The sequence below is a fragment of the Lepidochelys kempii genome, chromosome 10 (genome assembly GCF_965140265.1).
Source record: "Lepidochelys kempii isolate rLepKem1 chromosome 10, rLepKem1.hap2, whole genome shotgun sequence".
Lineage (NCBI taxonomy): Eukaryota > Metazoa > Chordata > Testudines > Cheloniidae > Lepidochelys > Lepidochelys kempii.
The window spans coordinates 58376022-58400547 of NC_133265.1; the positions used below are offsets into that span (position 1 = coordinate 58376022).

Consider the following 24526-nt stretch of genomic DNA (forward strand, 5'->3'; position numbering starts at 1 on the left):
AACTAAATAGCTACTTGATAGTCACCACATGTGGAATCTCTGTATGGTCAAAGAATGTTTGCCTTCCAGTAACTGATTCTTCAAGAAAAGGAGGACTTGTAGCACCTTTGAGACTAATAAATCTATTTGAGCATAAGCTTCCATGAACTACAGCTCACTTCATCGGATTCTTCAAGAGGTCTTGTCCACACAGATTCCATGACCCAACTGCCTTCCCTGCTAATTTGGAGCCCTGAGCTGATGGGATTCCATACTGGCGAGGGAACTGAGTGACACTTGAACCTACTCCATTCTTTATGTCCTTGGCTATAAGCACAGGTGGTAAGAGCACCGAGGACGCAGGCAGGGCTCCAGTGGACACTGCTATTCAAAAAGATTCTGATCTGGTGTGCATGGGCCAGAGTGGAATCTGTAGACAGTACAGCTGAAAGAACCACACTTACTGTAAGGAAAGTAACTGTTCTTTGTTTTGTCTTTGAGAAGTTACGGGCTGCCAAGTTATGTCCTACATTTTGGGTTACCTGATACATTTTTTTGAATGGGGAAAATCATTAGACAATTGTGCTGCTTCCACTGTTAGCTTGTGGCCATTTGCATTCCTCAGCATAACTCTCAAACATTTCAAAGTCTTTGGGGAAAAAATAAGCAGAAGTACTGATTTTTATTTTTTTTAGGTTCCCAAACAATGCAGAACACCCACACAACTAGTGTAACCATGTGTACTTACAATGATTAATCTTCTTGTCTTTCTCCTTCCCTTCTGTGTCTTGTCTTAAATTAGACTGCACACTCTGCAGTGCAGGGACCGCATCTTCCTGTGTTGGTGTAACACCTGTCACAATGGGGGTCCAATCCTGATTGAGCCCTTTGGGTACTATTGTAATATTAATGTTAACTTTGTGTGTTTCTGAAAATGTAAGGTAGCATTATGCAGTGTGAAGCCTTGATGTTTATTTGTAGAGCCCTTAGCAGATACAGATCATTTATCCATGGATAGAAATGGGTATCCGCTGAACTATAGGGCTCTCCTTGGAACCACAGTGGCGAAAGGAGCAGAACGTGGGGCCGCTGCTTTCAGGAGCCAGTGCCCTGTACCCGCAGCTCCTCCCGTGCTGTTGTACAGCACCCATCTCTTCCATGCCCTGTCTGTGTGGCTGCGTTTCCTGTCTGTGGTCTGTACAGCTGCGCTGGAGGACAGGGCTGGGGGCAGGGCTTGGGGTGGTACACTTGCACTGGAGGAGCCGCCAGCATGGGGCTCTGGCTCCTGGGAGCACTGGTCCCATGTTCTGGTCCTTGTGGCTCGACGGTTCAGTGGATACTGATTTCTATCTGCACAGGGCTCTATTTGGTACAGAGTAATCGAAGATTGAAACCCATTCTAGGAAAGCTACATATAAAAAGGCATATGCCACAGATAGTGCTGCTGCATCCTTTCATGGGAATAGGGTAACATGATCCCCTCTAAAGTGGCAATGGCTGTTTCCTAATACAGCAAGAGAAGATCCTTCCACAACTAACCTATCTAGGAACACACTGCTGAAATGCAAAAAAGGGAATGTGTAACTGCAGTGAAAATACCTAAAACCTTTCAGTGTCTACTTTTTGTGGGGAGAAATAGCAATATTGGTTCCTGATAGGTCACTATACAGAAGTAACTGATGAGGGTTTAGCAAAGTCTGTGGTGCTGCCTAGCAGAACCAACAGTTATAACTCCTAAGGCTGATTATTCTTGCTATTTTATCACAAAATAGCCACTGTGCCAGAGATGGACTTTAAGCACCGCATGCTGCAGAAAAGGATCTGGGGGTTATGGTGGATCACAAATTAAATGAGTCAATAATGTAATACTGTCGCAAAAAAGCGAACATCATTCTGGATGGCTCTCATTGGAGCTACAGTATTGTAAGCGAGACAAGAAGTAATTCTTCCACTCTATTCAGCACTGATAAGGCTTCTGGAGTACTGTCCAGTTCTGGGGATCGCACTTCGGGAAAGATGTGGACAAGTTGAATAAAGTCCAGAGGAGAGCAACAAAAATGATTAAAGAACTAGAAAACATGACCAGAGAGGAAAGATTTGAAAAAATTCTTTTAGTCTAAAGAAGCGAAGACTAAGAGGGCACATAAATCTTTCAGTGTGTAAACGTTTGTTTATAACAAGGAGGGTGACCATTTGTTTTCCATATGCACTGAGGACAGCACAAGAAGTTATGGTGACAGAGTATGTGGAAAAAGCTGATGTACTCAATGCTTTTTTTTGCCTCTGTCTTCACAAACAAGGTCAGCTCCCAGACTACCGCACTGGGCAGCGCAGTATGGGGAGGAGGTGACTAGACCTGTATGGAGAAAGAAGTGTTCAGGACTATTTAGAAAAGCTGGATGAGCACAAGTCCATGGGGCCGGATAAACTGCATCCGAGGGTGCTAAAGGAGTTGGATGATGTGATGGCAGAGCCATTGGCCATTATCTTTGAAAACTCATGGTGATTGGGGGAGGTCCCAGATGATGGGGGGGAAAAAGGCTAATGTAGTGCCCATCTTTAAAAAAGGGAAGGAGGAGGATCCAAGGAACTACAGGCCAGTCAGCCTTACCTTAGTCCCTGGAAAAATCATGGAGCAGGTCCTCAATCAATTCTGAAGCACTTAGAGGAGAGGAAAGTGATCAGGAACAGTCAGCATAGATTCACCAAGGGCAAGTCATGCCTGACTAACCTAATTGCCTTCTGTGACGAGATAACTGGCTCTGTGGATGAGGGGAAAGCAGTGAATGTATTATTCCTTGACTTTAGCAAAGCTTTTGATAACGGTCTCCCACAGTATTCTTGCCAGCAAGTTAAAGAAGTATGGGCTGGATGAATGGACTATAAGGTCGATAGAAATCTGGCTAGATCATCGGGCTCAACGGGTAGTGATCAATGGTTGTAATATCTAGTTGGCAGCTGGTATCAAGCAGAGTGCCCCAAGGGTCAGTCCTGGGGCCAGTTTTGTTCAATATTTTCATTAACCATCTGGAGGATGGCGTGGATTACACCCTCAGCAAGTTTTCAGGTGACACTAAACTTGGAGGAGTGGTAGGTACGCTGGCGGGTAGGGATAGGTTACAGAGGGACCTAAACAAATTAAAGGATTGGGCCAAAAGAAATCGGATGAGGTTCAACAAGGACAAATGCAGAGTCCTGCCCTTAGGATGGAAGCATCCCATGCATTGCTACAGACTAGGGACCGAGTGGCTAGGCAGCAGTTCTGCAGAAAAGGACCTAGGGGTTACAGTGGATGGGAAGCTGGATGAGTCAACAGTGTGCCCTTGTTGCCAAGAAGGCTAACAGCATTTTGGGCTGTATAAGTAGGAGCATTGCCAGCAGATCCAGGGATGTGATCATTCCCCTCTATTTGGCATTGGTGAGGCCTCATCTTGAGTACTGTGTCCAGTTTTGGGCCCCACAGTACAAGAAGGATGTGGAAAAACTGGAAAACGTCCAGCGGAGGGCAACAAAAATGATTAGGAGGCTGGAGCACATGATTTATGAGGAGAGGCTGAGGGAGCTGGGATAATTTAGTCTCCAGAAGAGAAGAATGAGGAGGGATTTGATAGCTGCTTTCAACTACCTGAAAGGGGATTCCAAAGAGGATGGATCTAGACTGTTTTCAGTGGCACCAGATGACAGAACGAGGAGTATTGGTCTCAAGTTGCAGTGGGGGAGGTTTAGGTTGGAGATTAAGAAAAACTTAATAGTGGTGGTGAAGCACTGCAATGGGTTACCTAGGGAGGTGGTGGAATCTCTTTCCTTAGAGGTTTTTAAGGTCAGGCGTGACAAAGCCCTGGCTGGGGTGATTTAGTTGGGGATTGGTCCTGCTCTGAGCAGGGGGTTGGTTTAGATGATCTCCTGAGGTCTCTTCCAACCCTGATATTATGATTCTATGATTGCAGCAACAGAGACTTAGGTTATTAGGAAAGACTTCCCAACTGTAAGGATAGGTAAGCATTGGAAGAAATTACCTACAGAGGTTGTGGAATCTGTTGGAGTTTTTTAAGAACAGGTTAGACAAAGACCTGTCACAGATGGACTAGAATAGGGGCAATATACCAAGAACACACCAATCTTCTTCCCCTCCCCCACCTGCCCCATCTGCTGGAAAAGAGGTGCTGAAAATTTTGACAAGAGGCTGTCCCAGGACCTGACTTCAGGGTTCCAGTTTTCACATTGTCTGAAATCTGATAAATATGAAGCAGTTTCCCCTATCTCTGCTGGAACAGAGAAGAGCATTCTTTGTTGCTCACTCATTCCAGAGCTTCTTGGCTGTTATGAAAGTGGGTGGGAATTCTGCTCCTTTACTTCACCTCAGTTCCTTGGGGGCTGCTCTAGTTAGATGTCAGTTGTTCTCCCTCTCTTTTTGCTGCTGGGGGTGTGAGAGAGGCTGTTTTCTACTCCCTCCAGCAGCCACCATTAAGTGTGCTCCCCCGTGAATGGCTCAAATGTGTGCCTTTGCTCATAACTTTCCTAATCAGTAACAGAGTGATACTGACCTAATTATTTTCACTGCTCCCCACATGGTCACAAATAAACAAGGAAAACTAACACTGGTAACTTTTGCTCGCTCACACTCTGATCAGCAGAGGCACTGAGAGAGTCTTGTTTTAAGACTGAGGAAAACAGTACGTTATTTGTTTACTTGCAGTTGATATTTGAAAGGTTTTTCGAACTGTTAAGTTGTAGAAGTTTTGTTTTGTTTTTTGTTTTTTTTTAAGAGAGCCTAGGTTCTGCGGAAGGGAAATCACTTGCCCAGGAGACTCCTTGTTGTCCTCAGATTTCACTTCTGTTGATCTTGTAGTAACTAGTGAAGGAGACTTCCAGTAAATATTAACATCAGCATAAATTCAGAAGAGAGGTGAACTTTCTTGCCTTTTTGTTCATTACCACTTATTTTAAAAGTGAAGTATCATCATACCACTGTTAAGAGCAGTGATAAATGCAAAGTGATAAAAATTTGAAAACATTGATTTACTCAGAAAATCAAATCTGATGTCAGTTGTTGGCTAGTACAATATGGTCCTTTCAGTTTAGTGGCATCTAAAATTTGATTTCTTTAAATATTTTTCTTTCAGAAGAACCTTAAATAACTCAGTCTTGTTTTTCTTGGAAAAAAGGTCACTCATCTGAAGTTTGCTTGGGGAAACAAGTGCTTAATCTCTATTTGTAAGCATACCGTTGTTACCTGAGGTACAAATGGTTCCTTGTAAATTCATTACATGATGAAAGTCTCAAATTATTGAAGGTTCATGATTTTCTTCACTGATATATTTTTAATCTGTTCAAATTTCACTCTACAATAGAAGACCAGATACAAGCTAGAAATTTTCTAGTCTTGAAGTCCTTTGTGAGCACATATCATGCTCATGATTGGACTAAATGTTGGGTCAAGGAGAGTTAATATTTGATAGGAACATACTCTAGAGCAGTGGTTCTTAACCAGGGGTATGCGTACCCCTGGGGGTACTCAGAAGTCTTCCAGGGCTACATCAACTCATCTAGATATTTGCCTAGTTTTACAACAGGCTACATAAAAAACACTAGTGAAATCAGTACAACTAAAATTTCATAAACAATTATTTATGCTGCTCTGTATACTATAAGCTTAAATGTAAGCACAATATTTATATTCCAATTTATTTGATTATTATATGGTAAAATGAGAAAGTATGCAATTTTTCAGTAATAGTGTGCTGTGACACCTTTTGTATTTTTGTCTGATTTTTGTAAGTTTTTAAGTGAGGTGAAACTTGGAGGTACACAAGACAATTCAGATTCTTGAAAGGGGTTCAGTAGTCTGGAAAGGTTGACAGCCACTGCTCTAGAGACTGGCTGATATGTAGAATGTGGTTCTCTTTCAGTTTTGGGTTTTCTTTCACTACCGTACTAAAGATGTCTGACGGAGTATCTTAGAGAGACTAGATTTGATAGAAACCATCATCAGGCCTTTACTCAAAGCAAATCTTTGATTTCAGTACTGAATATGTTTTCCAAGGGATAGTCTGATGTGGCAATTTATATTAAAATAGTATTTTTACTTGAATAATTTGTATTTATTTTGTGATTTATTTACCCAAAAGTTTAATCTGAAATACAGCTGTCATTCAGTGAATTATTGATTTATTTATTTTTTAGTTCAACTTCACAAATAGGCTGACTGAAGTATAAGTGTGTGTGACTGGGGTCCCTGTGGGGACCAGCTGTGGTCACTCAATTAGGGTGAACTGCAAAGATTGGGGCAGACAGTCCCCATAAAGCTGGTGGATATTCCAATACTTAAATTTACCAAGCCAGTACAAAACAGCTTCTTTATTACATCCAGGTACCCAAGTCAAATATGATGCAGATTCCTGTGAATCTTATTTAATCATATAAAAGAAAAGGTTCTACCAAGCCCAAAGGATCAGATGCATTGCCTCCCAGGTTATTGAATGTTCCAGATCTTACCCAAATACACACTATAGCTAATTATTATTAACTAAACTAAAATTTATTAAAAAGCAAAAGAGAGCATGGTTAAAAGAGCAATATACATACAGACATGAGCTCAATTCTTTGAGGTTCAGATTCGTAGCAGAGATGGTGAGCTTTCTGGTTGCAAAGTGTTCTTTCAGAAATAGCTCATAGGTTATAGTCCAGTGTCCCAATATCATATTCAGGGTGTACCAGCATAACTGGGATCTCAGTCTTATGACTCAAACTTCCCCCATGAAGCTTAAGCAGATCTGAGATGAGCAGGACCCAAGGGTCTTTTTATACAGTGTTCTAGCATCCAGGACTGCTTGGTCAAGTGGTTAAACAATAGGCTTTTAATGTAACTTTTTGCTTTCTAAGCACCACCATTAATTAGTTACACAAATTAACATAGGGCAATTTGTCCATTAGGCGGTCTAGTACTAACTTCAGAGACATAGACAATGACATTATTTTACCCAAGGTTCATCTAAATTTTAATATTCCCTTTTGATCTCTGAATCAATAGTTATATTGACAGGGACTGTCTGTTTACAGGTAGCATCTAAGATGCACACAATTCTAACAATATAGATTTGCATTTCAACGTTCTAGTCTGTTTAGCACGAATGGCCCTAATTATCATTCGCATACCTTTCTAGCATGACTTTTAAAGGTAGGCTTTGGGTCATTCAGCCTACAAGCTGTTTAACCATTTCTAACCATGTGTCACAGAGGGTTATACATTGCTTTAGGTCATACTATGAGTCAGTGGCTCTTCCTTGTTTTCAGCCATTATTTGTAACTATTGGACCATACTGAGCTGAACTGGCATAAATTACATGATGCAAATGCTAGTTTTACAATGCAAAACTTTCTTAATGAAACATAGAACCGGAGTCTTCATGAATTCCTGAAGCTTACTGCTTGTTAAAGAATATTGTATTGTCAGTGTTGTCAAAGACGTCCGGGTGGTGGGACCAAGGCCAGGGCTACACTAAAAAGTTAGGTTGATCAGCTACATCGCTCAGGGGTGTTTAAAAAATCAAAAAACAAACATCTCCCCCTAAACCACACGCTTGAGCAAGGTAGTTAAGCTGATGTAACCACTGATGGTAGACCATGTTACATCAACAGCAGAAGTCTTCTGTTGACCTAACTACTGTCTCTCATGGAGGTGGATTACTTACATTGATGGGTAACTCCTGTCGCTTTAGTAAGCGTCTATGCTGAAGTGCTATAGCAGTGCATTTCTAGTGAAGACGTAACCCAAATGTATTTCGCTCATATACAATAACTAAAGGGGAAATGAGCCACATAATTACAGATTTAAATAGGCAGAGTAATCTTAAAGAGAAGGATACAAAACAAATCAAGAAAATACAGGCAAGTGTTAAAGAACTATGTAAAAAGTGAATTGACAAAGGTAAAAACACAGATACATTTATATGGTGTACCAAAATGCAGCTTCTCTACTACAATCCAGAATAGCAAACTTCTTAAACCACATCTAGATATATCCAGAGGAAGTCTTGCTGCAAAACATCTTCTATAAACTAGTGTTTGTAAGAAGGCATATGATATCTCCAAAGTAGTTCTTTCCCCACTTTTCTTGCTGAAAACTCGGGCTGTCAGTTAATTGCAGTTAACTCACGCGATTAACTAAAAAAAATTTATTATGATTAAAAAAATTAATTTCTATTAAACAATAGAATACCAATTGAAATGTATTAAATATTTTGGATGGTTTTTCTACATGTTCAAATACACTGATTTCTATTTCAACACAGAATACAAAGTGTACAGTGCTAACTTTATATTTTTATTACAAACATTTGCACTGTAAAAATGATAAATGAAATAATAATTTTCAATTCACCTCATACAAGTACTACAGAGCAATCTCTCTGTCATGAAAGTGCAACTTACAAATGTTTGGTTTTTGTTTGTTACATAACTCTTTTGCTTTTGAGAGCAATCTAAAATTTAGAGCCTACAAGTCTAATCAGTCCTACTTCTTATTCTGCCAATCGCTAAGACAAACAAGTTTGTTTACATTTACAGGTGATGCTGCTGCCTGCTTCTTATTTACAATGTCACCTGAAAGTGAGAACAGGCCTTTGCGTGGCACTTTTGTAGCCAGGTTGCAAGGTACTTACTGCCAGATATACTAAACATTTGTATGCCCCTTCATGCTTCAGCCACCATTCCAGGTGATACGCTTCCATGCTGATGATGCTAGTTAAAAAATAATGCATTAATTAAATTTGTGACTGAACTCTTTGGGGGAGAACTGTATGTCTTCGCCTCTGTTTTACCCACATTCTGCTATATATTTCATGTTATAGCAGTCTCGGATGATGACCCAGCACATCTTTGTTTTAAGAACACTTTTACAGTAGATTTGACAAAACGCAAAGATGATACCAATGTGAGATTTCTAAAAATAGCTACCGCACTCAACCCAAGGTTTAAGAATCAGAAGTACCTTCCAAAATCTGAGAGGGACGAGGTATGGAGCATGCTTTCAGAAGTCTTAAAAGAGCAACACTCTGATGCGGAAACTACAGAACCTGAACCACCAAAAAAGAAAATCAGCCTTCTCCTGGTGGCATCTGATTCAGATGACTAAAATGAACGTGCATCAGGCCACTTTGCTTTGGATTGTTATCAAGCAGAACCCCTCATCAGCATGGAAGAATGCTGGAATGGTGGATGAAGATGAAGGGATTTATGAAACTTTAGTGCATCAGGCACATCAGTATCTTGCAACACTGGCTACAACAGTGCCATGCGAATGCCTGTTCTCACTTTCAGGTGACATTGTAAACAAAAAGCGTACAGCATTATCTCCTGCAAATGGTAACCAAGTTTGTTTGTCTGAGCAATTGGCTGAAGTAGGACTGAGTGAACTTGTAGGCTCTAAAGTTTTACATTGTTTTATTTTTCAATGCAGTTATTCTTTTGTACATAATTCTATATTTGTAAGTTTAACGTTCATGGTGGAGATTGCACCTGTACTTGTATGAGGTGAATTGTAAAAAAACAAAAAAAAAGTGTTTCAGTGCAAATATTTGTGTTCAAACATAAATAAGTGAGCACTGTACACTTTGTATTCTGTGTTTGTAATTGAAATCAATATATTTGAAAATGTAGAAAACACCCAAAAATATTTTAAATAAACGGTATTCCATTATTTAACAACGTGATTAATTTTTTAATCGTGCGATTAATCACACTATTTTTTTAATAGCTTGACAGCCCTACTGAAAATATGTTGCTACTCCATTGTTTGAAGTGGGGGGTGATAGATGGTGTGTTCAGGGGTCTGAGTTTCCCTATTCCTTCATTTTGTTTCATTTACCAGACAGCTTCTAGCTAGAGTAACCAGAGCTAGATACAAATACTTTAGTGTAAGGGAACACTAAGCATGAGGAAGTAAGGTCAAGTGAGAAGTCATTCTGCTCAAAAGGAGGAAGAAACTGGGATTCTTCTGGATCCTGTCCTTGGACCCTGGTGGATGGGGCAACAGCTTTTGACTATTAGATGTATGATTAATGTAAAGCTCTCAAATTATCCTCCAGCTGATGCAAGGAGAGCTCTTTTTTTTTTTTTTTTTTTTTTTTTGTAATTAAAGAGATCCTCTTTGGGATTCTCACTCCTGGGTGCCTGTTTCCTAGTAGAAACTGGTAGAACTGAAATTCTTAACCTTTTTTGTTCCTTAACCACAGATGTAGCAGGTAGAAGAGTGCTCCCTCCCTCTATTGCTTGTGTGCCATAGGACTCTTATCTGTAGTCAGTTCCTTGAGCATAGCCAACAAGGGGCTCTCTGCAGAAGCACTCTCTCCATTTGGTACTATTGTCTTTTCAGCCTACTTCAGGTAAACTCTGTAGTGTTCCTCTTCCTTTCACTGTGGCCTGTTTCTTTCAAATATTCATTTTACTTTGACTTTGCTCTTTCACTGCTGCTGGTTCTGAAGTACTGATGGAATGTTGACCTCCAGATACCTAAGAAGAACTTAATTTCTGTGACTAGGCTTTGCCTTTTGAGTTTCAAGCACTTCAGAGATTTCAGGCTTGGTGCTTGGCCTTCATTCAGTTTTGGAGTCATTTTAATGAACATATGGTTTTGGAAACATTTTCGCAGAGTGTACATCTTCTTCACATGTTTGATCAAAGGGGAAAAAAATAAGAGTTCTACTTGAAGCAGTCTGACCACCCTTAGAAAATCACCAAATTCATTTAATTTCCTATGAGTTCCCTGGGCAATACTGTTGCTAAGGTGACTGTGTCCAAATGACTATCCTACTGAATTGCAAATGGTAATGACCTGGGTGGCCTAACTGTGTAAGGCTATGTGTCAAGGCTCATTTGATGTGACACTGAACAGCTTCTACTGACTTACTCAGGGCTGTATTCATTGGGCATATGAAAGGCAGATACATATATGTTTATAAATCACCATTACTGGGATTGTCTCTAGAAGGAATTCCACTTTGGATTCTCAGGGTTGGAGAACCTCTTTCTAAAGTAAGAATCCAAAAACGTTTCTCTTCCCCAGAGTTTATTTTAGGATGTACTTTTTTGAGTTGGCCACACTTTCCCTTTTCTTGTTCTTTAGATGCTCTCTACAGGCTTTCAAAGTCTTAAGCCTGATGCTTTTGAGAAGTATCTTCCCTTTCTCTTGTTTTTAAAACTTTGTTCATTGCTGGTCTTGCTCTTGATAGTTTTCGTCTTTTCTTTTGAGACATCCTTCAAACTACTTATTCTTCAGCAGTGAGAATTGTGCCCAGTTGGTATTTTGTGTTAGGGATAGTTACTACTTTTCTGAAGATCTCATTTACTAGGATTCTCAATCATCCACTTCCCCTGTCTTGGAGGGAACCTTCCTGAAGGTGGTTTTATTTTATCTTTACACTTCTTTAGTCTTCTCTTAACTTTGCAATCCTTTCACTTTGGCTTATTTTTCTTTAGGCAGTCTCTGCTGACTGCTAAATCATAAACTGAGTGAAATGTTCCAAAAGGTGGTTTAAGCTATGTGGTAACATGCAGTCCCCAAAAGACAAGCAATTCATTCTTTTGCCCACTACTGTGGGTTCTTAGGGTATGTCTACATTGTACATCAATGCACACTATGGGAGTGTGGTTTCTAAGTGCTTGAGATTGCACCAGCACACTACACAGACCAATTAATGCACAACACATTTGTGTGCTTTAGAAATCACCCTTCCAATAGAGCTCATCACCTCACTGTTTAGACAAAGGTCAGGCCTACACTACAGACTTACACTGGTATAACTAAGTCACTCGGTGTGAAAAACCCACACCCTTGTATGATCCAGTTATACTGACCTTACCCCCATCAGCGGGCTTCTCCCGTCAACATAGCTACCGTCTCTCACAGAGATGGATTATGACAACGAGAGAAGCTCTCCTGTTGGCATAGTAGCGTCTTCACTGAAGCGCTACAGCGGCACAGCCACTGCAGTGGTTTAAGTATAGACCTGCCGAAACCCTCACAAGATGTAAGGTAAATCATGTCAAGGTAAATTAAAGCTCATTAAAACCCCTCCCCCTGCTGTTCACTCCTGAATGTGCAGGGGCTACTTTATGCACATAGATTTCTCACCTCTCGTTGATTTTGTCCCCAAGTAGACATGCCCTTAGAGACCGAAAACCTTTGAGCTTGGACAGTTTTGAGTGTCTTCCCAGGTAAAAATCCAGCAGTGTGAATCATACAAGATGTCTTCAGGAGGCAGAATTATGCAGTTATCTATCTACGTACTTCTCCCCCTCCAGTCCTCTTGGGGAGTTCTCCATTACTTGGGGAGATCTCCATTACTGTACTCTTTTCTCCTGTCCCCACAGTTTTCCAACTGCTGAGAGGAGGGAAAGGAATTAGAGGTGCTTTTCTTCTGCCCTTCTTGTTGCTTTAATTTCACAGAGAAATGGAGATAAACTCTTACCATTGAGCAGGCAGTCTGCAGTTACCTTCTTATTAAATGTGCAACAGTGATAATAGGAAGATATGCTTTGAATTTGCCTGTGTGCATCAAAGCAATTGCTTATGAAGTCTGCTCCCCAAAATTTTGGGGAGATTCAGGCGTTGAGTAATGTGAGCTTCAGGAGAGCTTATGAACCATTTACAAATGACTGCTGTGAGATTTTATTGCTTGTGCACTATTGGAGTTTTGATATGGGTATTTCCTACTTGATTCCCTGGCCGTATGTCCATTTGTATTTTAAACTTTTTTTTTTAAAGGAAAGCTTGTCTGAGTAGATGCTTGTGCTCTTTAATTCATTTTTTTACCACCACCCCTTTTGGGTCAGATAGTTAACAGTAAATTTTCAGATCTTTGTCAGAAAATGGTATTCTGTAGAACAAACGGTAAGGCAAGGGTAGTATATAGGCAGACTGGGGCCAAATCTGGACTGCCACACACTTTTGAAAGCACCCCAAAATCTTTTTATTTACTTATTATTTATTATCATTACTGTTTATTTTCTCTGGCGTCTGGACCTTGACTGGACCTTGACAAAAAATAATTGACTTACCACTGTGGTAGGGGAAAGTAAATGGGACATGAGTGCCCAGTTATTCTGTTGGCACTTTTATACTAACAGTGGGGTAACTGGGAGCACTTTTATGTCAGCTTAGCTAAGAACTTGTATGTATTTATTTTGAGAGAAACCAAAATACCGTAGTAACTTCTGAATTAGAGAACATATTTAGCTGAAAACATAAATGGCTTTTAGTATACAATAAGTCAAGATAGTGTTCAATATTTTGAAATCACGCTGATTAGATGTAAGTTTCTGATATCCGTTGGTGTAGTATTTAATTTAAGGGAGAATTTACAGAATTGTGGTATTTTAGTTGCAAGACCTGTCATGTAGCTTCATATTAGTTGACTGCATATTTTAAAGTGCCTTTAAGCAACTCCTAATGCTGCATTATTTATACTGTTTTATGACATGTACTTTTTTATATAAAGGAAAAATTGCTTGCATTTCTGTTCAATCAGTTTTGTAGTACTTCAGGAAACTGGTATTTTAAAGTATATTTTTGTGAAAAAGGCCCAGAGGCACAATTACCACCTGTCTATATTTTGAACCTACAGACAAAATTAATGGCAATATTTTTTTTCCTCTCACCATAGCAAAACAAAGGGTGAAAACCTGGCCCAGTTGAAATGAAAGGTTAGGATGTTGCTTCAGAGTGTTTGAAATCCATTCATGTTTATTTTCTAATGTCCACTTACTTTTTCTGAGCTCTGGTCATTTTCTAAATGCTTGTTTAGGGATGTCCCATTTATGTACTTTCCACTTCTGGATGTTAGACTGTCAGTTTAAGTGTCCTACTCTAACTGTGTTTTAAATATACTTGACATTGTGTATGAGTATGGCTGCGAGTCTGTCATGGAAGTCATTGATTCTGTGACTTCCCGGGACCTCTGTGACTTCTGCAGCAGCCAGGGCTGGCTCAGGGGCTGCCCGAGTGGGCAGCCCCAGGCCAGCAGCAGCAGTTTTGGTGTGTGGGAGGGGGCTCAGGGCCAGGGGTTGGGAGGTGTGTGGGGGTGCTTACCTCAGGCTGGGGGCCTCCCTGGCTCCCATTAGCATGGCCCTGCAGTTCTTAGGCTGCAGAGGGGCAGGGGGCTCCCCAACTCCGCAGCTCCTATTGGCTGCAGTTCCTGGCCAATGGGAGTTGCCCAACTGGTGCTTCTGGCAGGAGCAGCACGTGGAGCCCCCTGGGCTTGGCCCGTCTGCTGCCCCCTGCAGAGCCGGGTAGTCCAGCGTAGACTAGCGGGGGTCCCTGGGCACATGCCATTGCTCACCCTGTCCCCCCAGCACCAGCAGGGTCCCAGGCCACACACTGCTGCCCACTCTTCCTCCCCCGAGCACCAGCGGGGTCCTGGGCCACCTCCCTCAGCACCCGCGGGACCACCCCCTCCCCAAAACTTGACCCTCTGCCCAAATTTTAGGGGTATATAGTAAAAGTCATGGACAGGTCACGAGCCGTGAATTTTTGTTTACTTCCCGTGACCTGTCCATGACTTTTACTAAAAAAAATACCCGTGACTAAAACGTAGCCTTATGTATAAGACAGATCCCACTCTTCAGACTTTATAATCTAGATAGACAGTATACCAGCATGGAAGCAAACTGTAAAAGCTTACAAAGCCTGGTGGTGGGTTTTTTGTGTTTTGTTTTGTTGCTGCTTTACTAGCTTCTTCAAATGATTTTCACACCCTTATCTTCTCTACAGTTGTTCCAGCTTAACTGTTCCACTTTTGTTAACTCAGAGTGCTCTCTCTTCTATGCTAGCTCCATAGAAAGAAATAGCTCCCTTTCATAAAAAAAAAAGTGACTAGGTACCTGCTGACATCAATGCTTTTTTTTCCTAAAAGGTTTTCAAGATGGTTCCCAAATCTCTAGAGGTCTGTACTCACTTTCCTCCTGCCACTACAACTGCTTCAGGGGGGTGCCTCCCGCCCTGAATGGGAATGTCTGCTGGAGATTGAACCCAGCTTGGTGAGGTGTTCCCTACTGCTTCATAGTTCTTACAGTGTAATCAAGTGTTTGCGCTTGAACACAGGGTCTGGACAAAAAGGCATCCAACACCTACTAACCAGGTGCTAAAGATGTCCTCCTAACTTTTTTACTGGACCAAAAAGATGGGAAATTATTTTTAAACTTGTTTTCCATGTCCTAATGAAATTAGAACTGTAAAGTCAAGGAGTAATTCACAGCTCTAATCTGCTCCTTGAATTAACTCTTTACTATATATGTGCTCCTACCTCTTTCGGCACTCATTTGAAGAGTGGATTCCGCTTGCTCATTCTGATTTGAAAAAATTGGATAGGTTTATGAATTTTCCCATGACCTTGTCTAACTTTCAGTACTCATTGTTATGTAATTTAAAGTAGTTTATGGTCTTCGTGGTCTCACTTTTTAGAAAGGTATCTTAGTGAGCCTCATTTTAATTATTAATTGGCGCAGTGGAGTGGAGATCAGCTGTATGCCTGCCAGTTTACATGTTACTTTACTTGCCATGATTCATTTCCCTAAATATTTCTAGGTGAGACTTCCTGAAGGAAACTTCTTAAGAGTTGTTAGCTTAAAAAAGATGATTTTCATGAGGCCCTCCTTTCCTGATATTTTTCAATGTTACAAATAGACCAGCAAACAAACTTGGGTGTGTGAATTCCTACCTCCCCCATAGACTAGGGCTCTGATACCTGCTATTGCAGAGGTGGGCAAACCACAGCCTGCGGGCCACATGCGGCCTGCAGGACCCTCCTGCCTAGCCCCTGAGCTCCTGGCCCGGGAGGCTTGCCCCCAACCCCTCCCCTGCTGTGACCCCTTCCCCCGCAGCCTCAGTGCACCGCACTGCCGGCGCAATGCTCTGGGTGGCCGTCCAGCGCAGTTGCAGATCCGCAGCCTGACCCGGTGCTCTGAGCGGCGCGGCTGTATTGCTGCCAGCCACCAGTGCTCCAGGCAGCACGGTAAGGGGGCAGGGAGGGTTGGATAGAGGGCAGGGGAGTTCAGGGTGGTCGTCAGGGGTTGGGGGGGGGTCAGAGGGCAGGGATCCTGGGGGGCAGGGGACAGTCAGGAAGAAGAGGGGGCGTTGGATAGGGCGGCGGGGGGCAGTCAGGGGCAGGGGTTCCGGAGGCTGTCAGTGGACAGGGAGAAGGGGTGGTTGGATGGGACAGGGGTCCCGGGGGGGCAAGTCAGGAATGAGGGGGGGGGGGTTGGATGGGGCGGCAGGGGGCAGTTGGGTTGGGAGTCCGGGGATTGTCAGGGAGCAGGGGGTGGTGGATGGGGTAGGAGTCCCGGGGTGGGGGGGGCATCATGGGATGGGGCGGGGGAGTTGGATGGGGCAGGAGTCCTGGGGGAGCTGTCACGGGGCGAGAAGCAGGGAGGTAAGATAGGAGGCGAGGGCCGGGCCACACACAGCTGGCTGTTTGGGGAGACCTAGCCTCCTCTAAATGGCCCTCCATACAATTTTGGAAACCCAATGTGGCCCTCTGGCCAAAAAATTTGCCCGCCCCTATGCTATTGGAAGGTCCACTTAATCTTTAAGGGAATTTATGGGTACCCTTCTCTCTTTTGTGTGTATATAAAAAATAAAAAGAGAGAGAGGTCTCTCCTATCCCAGCCTGATTAGCTTATTAACCCATTTATTCATCTTCATGCAGAACATGCACATTCCAAAGTAGCTGAACCATTTTCCTGATAGCTGAACAGGTCCTTTCAATATTCTTTAAATTAGAGAATGATGTTTCTCTGTTGCGGAACTTAATATTTTACCAGGCTGAATGAAATGGGATAGAATGCACTTCTGAGGTTATTTCCACCTCTCTAGTGAATCTATTTGAAAGCAAATTAAGCAAAAACAGAAACTAGCTTTAATACTTTGTTATACTGTCAGGAAGTTAGGTGTTGTTTCTCTACTATAGCATAAATGCTTTGAACTTTTATAAGAGATCTGGGCAGGGTAGGCTGAAAATAGATCGTGTTTATGTTCCTTTGAATGCTTGACTTGGGAGAATAAAAGATGGCCTTTATATAAAGTGACATTAATAAGAGCCAGTTATGAAATGACTGTGAGTTAAAAAATTCTTTGACATTTTAGACTTCATTCCAGTTAAATCCTTTTAAACTTATTATGCTTAGGCAAATGTAATTACTGCTCTGCCAAAGAGCCTGAAGAATCGGCAGTACTTAATTGCAGAGTATTCCTAAAAATTACGTCTGCTTAGTCCTTAGTTTCTCTTTTTAAAATGTAATTGTACATGAAAGCAAATAAATAAGCCAGAATATAATCAACCATTTTTACTTTATAGTATTGGTGGATAGCATGCATAAAGGGCCATGTATCTGACATAGTTTGGAGCAAAGACTGAGTGTTCTTATGATTTAGGAGGCTGTTTTGTTGCTTTGAATAGTATATTGGTTGGCTGAGTTAATTGTTTCTTGTATGTAATTTAATGCTGGGTGGTCATCCTTTGATGGAGCATTTAACTTTTTTTGCATGGGAATTTTTTCTTGTGTAAATGTAAATGAAATACAGCGATTGGCTAGTCATGGAGAACACTTTTGTGTTTAGGGAAGATGAAGTGTGTAGTATTGTTCCCTTGTTGCAGCAGTAGCAGGGCAGAACTTGTATATGGGGGTAAAAACTGTGAGAGTCTTGAAATGAATCTATCATAAAGATGGTGTCCCAACCGAACTTCTGTTATGTACAGCTGTGGAGTGATTTCTCTGAAAAGCCATGCCTAACCATGTCTTAGTAGAGTAAACATTGCCTCCTTCCAATCCAAATGTAAAGCTCACTGCTTCACCCTTGCTCTTCTTCTAAGCTGCGCATAGTATACCAGTATTTGCTTCAATAGTTAAAGCATGCATAATTTCCTTTGGGGGCCAGAAATGGAAAAGAAAATTCAAATGCAGTGCGAGTGTATTTGTTTTACAATAGAAAGTGATCCGATCACAGTAATGGCCTGGATTAAAACCATGAATATAAAATCTAAAAAAACTGAAGGTAGCAACTTACAATGAATCTAAATTTGCAACTGTCTCACTCTCGGCACATACACAGAGGCCTCTGCTCTATTGTCCTCATTTTGGGAGGATGAATCCTCACTTGAATTTGGCTACGGAGATAAGGGGAGGTGCAAATCAATGGTAAACCCTCTACTTTGACTACTTAGTTCATTTCTGGATACTTCATCTCCAGAAAAAATATACCAGAAGTATAACAGATTCAGAAATGGGGGACAATTACTGGAGGTATGGAAAATCCAGGATATTTTTAAAGATTGAAATTAGTGTGATGAGGAAATGAATGAGGTGACATAAGAGATAAGAATGCTTTCAGATTGACTTTCTCTAGCACTTATTTATCTTCTCATAGAACAAGGAGGTGAATGAAAATTAAATGAATTAAATTTAAAAATGAAATTTTATTTAAACATAACATGTAGCTATCTAATGGCAGCAAATGCCACAAGTTACAGAGGTAAAGTCTTGGGGGCTGCATTAATTCTTCAGTAGCCCTCTCTGTTGGAAAACTACCTTTAAAGGGGATAGTGGTGTTTGGGGAAATCCCTGTGGAGCTGTGCTGGCCAGGGAGATGGGCTGAGCAACAGAGTCCTGGCATCCAGGGGATTGGCTTGGTTTGGGATTAAACTGCTTACTTACTCATTGGGAAAACTACATTTTCTCCTACCCTTAAATTAATTATTTGGAGAAAACTCACAGATCTGATTTTTCCTTGGATATGTTTATTTTTACCATAGTGAAATCCTCCAGATCCCATCTGACAATTTATTTCTAGAGAAAAGGGGATGGTCCAGGCCAAGTTCTGGAAGATCAAGGACAGGAAACAGAAGAATGAGTTTCCGAGGAGGAGAACCTTGAGAATAGAAAAGATGATTCTCAAATAGATGAGCAACCAGTTTTAAGTGTGGTGAGCACATTAAAAAAAATCATAAGGGAGAAAAAAGCAGATGGTGAACGTGCCACAGTAACAGAAGTAGAACAAGATAGAAATTTTGTCCTTGGAGTTTTTTTATATGGACACTTTTGCACAAGGAAATGTTCAAATCACCAGTCCATTTCATATAGGTAACTAAATAGTGATCAGATCTGGAGTTGAAACCTGGAAATAAAAGACCGCATATCTTACTTCCAGTACATTAACTTGGATATCAACAACTGTGTGTATTAACTTTAAAAATAAATTATCTGAAATTCCTTTTACTCCCACTTAATCCTGAGTGAAGGTGAAGATGGTGCTTTTGCTCCATTTTTATCTGCTTGTTTGTCATTACTTCCATTTCATACCAAATCACAGTGCCACATTTAGAACCAGAGTATTTCTCCAAACCATCTTTGAAATCATGGGGTATACCCTGTCAAAGGGATGATGTGGGGAAGATTTGGCAAGTCACTGAGCAAAGCTTGAGTAATAAATATTGGTACTATTTGAACATTTCTTCTAGAAGTCTGGTTGGCAAAAGTTATACTAAAGACATTTTTTGTTTTAGAACTATTGGCTTATTTAAAAAAACATTTGATTTTCACATAATTAACTGCAAATTAGTGTTTGTACATTGCTGCAGAGTTGGTGTTTACATTTGAACAACATTATTAACTATGTTCAAATGTAAAATGCTGTCTTAATGCACGTGACTGCCTAATCCATTGTGTTCTTCAAATACAGCAGCTTCAGATGAAGCTATTTCTATGAATTTGCAAGAGGAAGGATTATAAATTGGTCATTTTGTTCTTCTGCTTGGGTTTAATGACAATACTGAAGGCCTCCTTGTCTCCAACTATATAAATTTACATACAAAGTACCAATGGCAAACACTCGTGTGTTCTGCATGCAAAATGTGTGTAATGTTTTAAGGCCTATTTTAATTAGGGTAGTTGGTTTTTAATTTTCCTCAACATGCTGTAGTAGTTTAGTGTCCCATTCGAACAAAGAATGCAACAATGATGGGGCATCAAAACTCTCTTGAATTCTGTATAATAACTTTTGGCCTGATCTTCAAAGTTGTTTAACACCTGAAGTTTACATTCATTTGCTGGAATTTGAGGGCACCCACCTTTTTATTGCTTTTCCTCTTATGAGCACCTTGAATTCTTAAGGGTTTAGATTTCTGGACCGAAACCTTCACTTTAGGGAGCAAAATCACCATGCTCAGTCACTTTAAGTGCCTTATATCCAATTCAAAATGCTTTGCAAGATATAAAAATATTATAGCTGATCTTCATCAACTCATCTCTTCCTCTCCTGTTGAGTTTGTTCCTCTTTTCTATTCTTCCTCCACTCTACTTGTCTTTTTGTCCCCAGTCTGAACAATTGAATCACTTCCTCTTTAGTTGTTTCCATAAAGCTTTCTTTTAGCTTGCCTTATTAACTCTGAAACAATATTCTTCATGCATAGAATTTACATGCGGATTGTGTTGCTTCAGATACTGAAGGAAACTATACGTAGTGAATATACTTGTGTAGGAAGAATAATTGCTTAGAACACACTTAATGAATGTCAGGACTTATTAGAATATCTTGTCTCAAACGATCACGTGTGAAATTTATTTTGTACTATCACTTTTGCATATTCACTTTCCAAAACAGAAGTAGAAGTCTTACTCACTTTTTATTTAAAAATATGAAACATACGAAATAGAAGGGAAACAAGTAATGGCCTAGAGCATTGAATACATAGAATTCACCATTCGGGGCATGAGTTCCCACCACTCTCCCATCCATAAGGGTTTGTGGGAGGAAGAAATTTTCAAGACAAAGCCAGCCCAGGAGTCACTCATCCATTTTGAGTTAGTAGCAGCAACCCTCAGTCCCCTGTAGATTCACTTTTCTTTCTGAAGTTTTACTTGGGAAATGTCACAGAGATGCTGTTTGCTCCAAGCCCCTCCTGTCTACTCCACAGGTTGCTCACCATCAGTTTTGACATCCGGGTTCCTGTTTTCCTGTTTCTAATGCCCCTCCCATTTAACATCCTCTGTCCCTTCCTTTGGTTTTCGTTGTTTTGTTTCTTCCCATCCTTTTGTCTGCTAGGTTGCTTTAGCAGTCTAATTTAGCACATACCCAGAATTTGTCTTCAGGCAGATGTCTACACAGCGGTAGAGAAGTCAGTTCACTAGCTTATCAATGCCAGTTGACTATTCAGATACCTAGTCTTGCAGTGAGTCTTGTACTAAGGCAGAAGTACTCAATGTCTAGCATAACTTTAAAATCATTGTTTTGGGCCCTGTCTGCACTACATGTAGATCCAGGCAAAGCTCTCAAATACCAGTGCTCCTGGCCAGCTTTCCAGTTCCCTTCCATCCTCAGGTTAGCCAGGTTTCTCTTCCAAATTTCTCATGCACTCAACAGGAGTCAAAAACCTTCTGCAGGGAAATGTCTAGGCCAAGAAGCTTGAATTCAAGCTGAATCCTCAGGGATGTTTCTTCAGCCTTTTTTGATTGCATGGAAAACTGCTTTGGAAGCACAGTTATCACATGAAAGAATATTTGTATCACTGCACGTTTAGACTTGCTTTTAATCGCCATGTTTTGGCTTGCAGAAGTAAGCCTTCAATTTTGAGTAGAAACTGTAATGCTAGCATTGCAGAATGAAAATACAAGTATGTTTTTCTTTTAGGAGTGCAAAAGAAAAACATCAAGTTCTATTCACTGATACTTTCGAAATGCTGAGACTCAGATTACTGTTTTTTTTTCTTTTCACAGGCCAGTATGGAAATCCTTTAAATAAATACATTAAACATTATGAAGGATTGTCATATGATGTGGATTCATTACACCAAAAACACCAGCGTGCCAAAAGAGCAGTGTTGCATGAAGACCAGTTTCTGCACCTAAATTTTCATGCACATGGAAGGTGAGTAATTTTTATTTAAGGCTGTTCACCTTAAGAATACTTTCCGTTTATTTTAACAAAATACAAGTGCATTGGTTGAAGTACTACACCACTGCATATGAATGTTATGTAACTTGAATGTTAAAATATTTTAAAGGTACCTTTTATAATGCAAGTGAATTAATTGTAAGTGTTCAGAGTAAATCACACTGAGTTGTAACTACCTCTCATTTTTACTTAGACTTGCTCAAATTTTCTTATTTAACCTCAAACCAAAGATTTAATTTCTGGCTAAGATTAAATCTCTTTTGGTTTTTGAAATATATTAAGAGTGGAGTGGCATAGTTATTCCTGGTTTTGTAATGCATTTTTGGACTTTGTGAATAGCACAAAGCTGTACACTGAACTTTTGCCTATGAGTACTCTTCATTGAAGAAAATAGTCCAATTTGGGACAAAGTACTGAATTTTGTAAGACACTAAAAATGCATTTTCTATTCTTGTGCATGAAAACGTAACTGAAAACTAAAGTTACCTAATTCCATGTTGCCGGAGAAAATTAGGTAGTTCCATAGTGTCATTGTAGATAAATGGGGTGTGTGGGAGAAAACTAGCACTGTGCTGCAAAGATTTGAAAAACTCTGGTCCTGCCGGTAGCATTTTCTTTTAAAAAAGAGAACTCTTGCATTTAACATAACTTTTGCACTTCCTGATTTTTATGGTCAAATTTGCTCTGAGACTGTCTATACTACAAGTGCTACAGCAGCACAGTTCTACAGCTATGCGACGGAAGGGGTTTTTCTGTTGCTGTGTTGCCCGATTCTTTAGTAGTTATTAATTATTATTGATTTCCCATTAATACTAATTTAAAGAGGGTACTGTAGGTTCTAGTCCCAGGATTTGGCATGACAGAATCAAGGTTATTGAGTTCAATATCTGGCTGGGAACCCCAGAGTACGTAATGTAGACACTCAGGCTGAGGGCAAAGCAAAGCTTTAACACCTTTTTGTGAACACAATTAGTAAAACCACCAAAGCTCCAAACCGGATAAAAAGATAGCAAAAATACAGATTTATGGTGATATCTTGTGCCGTTCCTCACATATATATACTCATATAGTCATACCCTTGCTTGGGGATCTGATGGTAAGAGGCAACCTGCTCTGACCCTGGCATGCCAAACAAGTCCGATGGTCCAGATTGACAGACGACAATGACCCCCTTTATGTAGTGGTTTGGCCTATTGTAGAGCCCAGGGGCTGTCATGAATATTCATTCAAATGCTCAGCATCCCTTGTCCATATCCAACTTTTACCCTATAGATAAGTATATTAATGATTTTAGCTTATTATTATATACATCAATTAATTGCCAGGGCAAATCCATGGCTAAGCATCTGCTGACAATCTATCCGAACGTATCCAAGCCTAGTATCAGCTCAGCATTCCCGTGGTAACCTGGTAGCATTTTAGACAGCCCCTTCCCTTAAGCACACTATTCCCAGTTCCCCAAAACTCAGAGTGACTTTGCCATTTATTTATGCCAGAGTTCACAGGCCTCAAAGCCTTATGATAATTTATACCTTATGTTAACTGCTTTAAGCTAATATCTTGCAGGATATGGGCCTGTAGGTTCCTTGAATTACTGCAAAGTGAAATAAGATGCTAAAGCTAGCTCTGTCGGCTATAACTATAGTAAATCTATCTCCTTGAGAGATGTAGCTAGGTTGAGGGAAGAATTCTTTTGTCAACCTAATGGTGTCACTACTGGGGCTTAGGTCAGCTTAATTTTATGTCTCTCGGGAGTGTGAATTTTTCACGCCCCTGAGTGATGTATCTAGGTCAATACAGGTTTACAGTACAGGCCCATTTACATGCAAATCCACTTAATGCACGGTAGCGCCATACCTCCCAGCGCTACCTATTTAACACGTGAGACTCGTTAACACGCGGTACAGGAACTTGCTGTGTAGCACTACAGATTTGTTCACTAACTCACTGACCTAGAAATGGACAGGAAGCACGGGGCGGAAACATGTTGTACATCTTTACTGCCAACAGGGGGAGAAGGGGCAGCGACGTTAAAGTGCTGCTGTGGATGGTCCTTTGCTGCGGCAGCGCTTTAAGGGCCGCCAACGTGGGAGGCAAAAAGGGCAGGGACGTTAAAACGCTGCCGTGGCAGCACTTTAAGGATGGTCCTTTGCTGCGGCAGCACTGGGCCGCTGGGTGGGGGTGGGGGTGGGGTGCAGCAACATTAAAGCGCTGCCGCGGCAGAGAACCCTGCAGCGCTTTAAGGTCCCTGTCCCTTTTGCCCCCCTCAACCGCCGCCGACGGGGGGTGAGGGGGCAAAGGGAGCAGCTGCCCCGGTGCTGGTGATTTAAAAGGGCCCAGGGCTCCAGACACTGCTACTGTAGCAGTGGCATCCAGAGCCCCGGGCCCTTTAAATCGCCACGGGAACCCCAGGCAGCGCAGACCAGGCAGCCTGGAAGGGCTGGCTGGGGGATACTGACCCCTAGCCCTGCCCCTTCTAGAGGCCAGAGCCGCCCCCATACCAGTAAGTGTCCTGAGTTACTTTCACCCCTGTGTAGTAGTAGTAGTAGTGTTTTTATTAGATTACACATTTGAATTTATATTCTTGCAAAGCACCATTAACAGCTA

General features: G+C 41.1%; 1 protein-coding gene across 2 annotated transcripts in view; it reads left to right on the plus strand.

Moving 5' to 3' along the window:
- The window catches only part of ADAM10 (ADAM metallopeptidase domain 10), a 127679-nt gene that overhangs the window by 16849 nt on the left and 86304 nt on the right, over positions 1–24526 (plus strand). For both annotated transcript variants that reach the window (XM_073303751.1, XM_073303750.1), the window contains exon 2: positions 21742–21892. Coding sequence is in view for 1 of the 2 variants with exons in the window: in XM_073303750.1 (XP_073159851.1) it covers positions 21742–21892 (151 nt within the window). In the remaining variant the exon portion in view is untranslated. The remainder of the gene's footprint in view (positions 1–21741; positions 21893–24526) is intronic.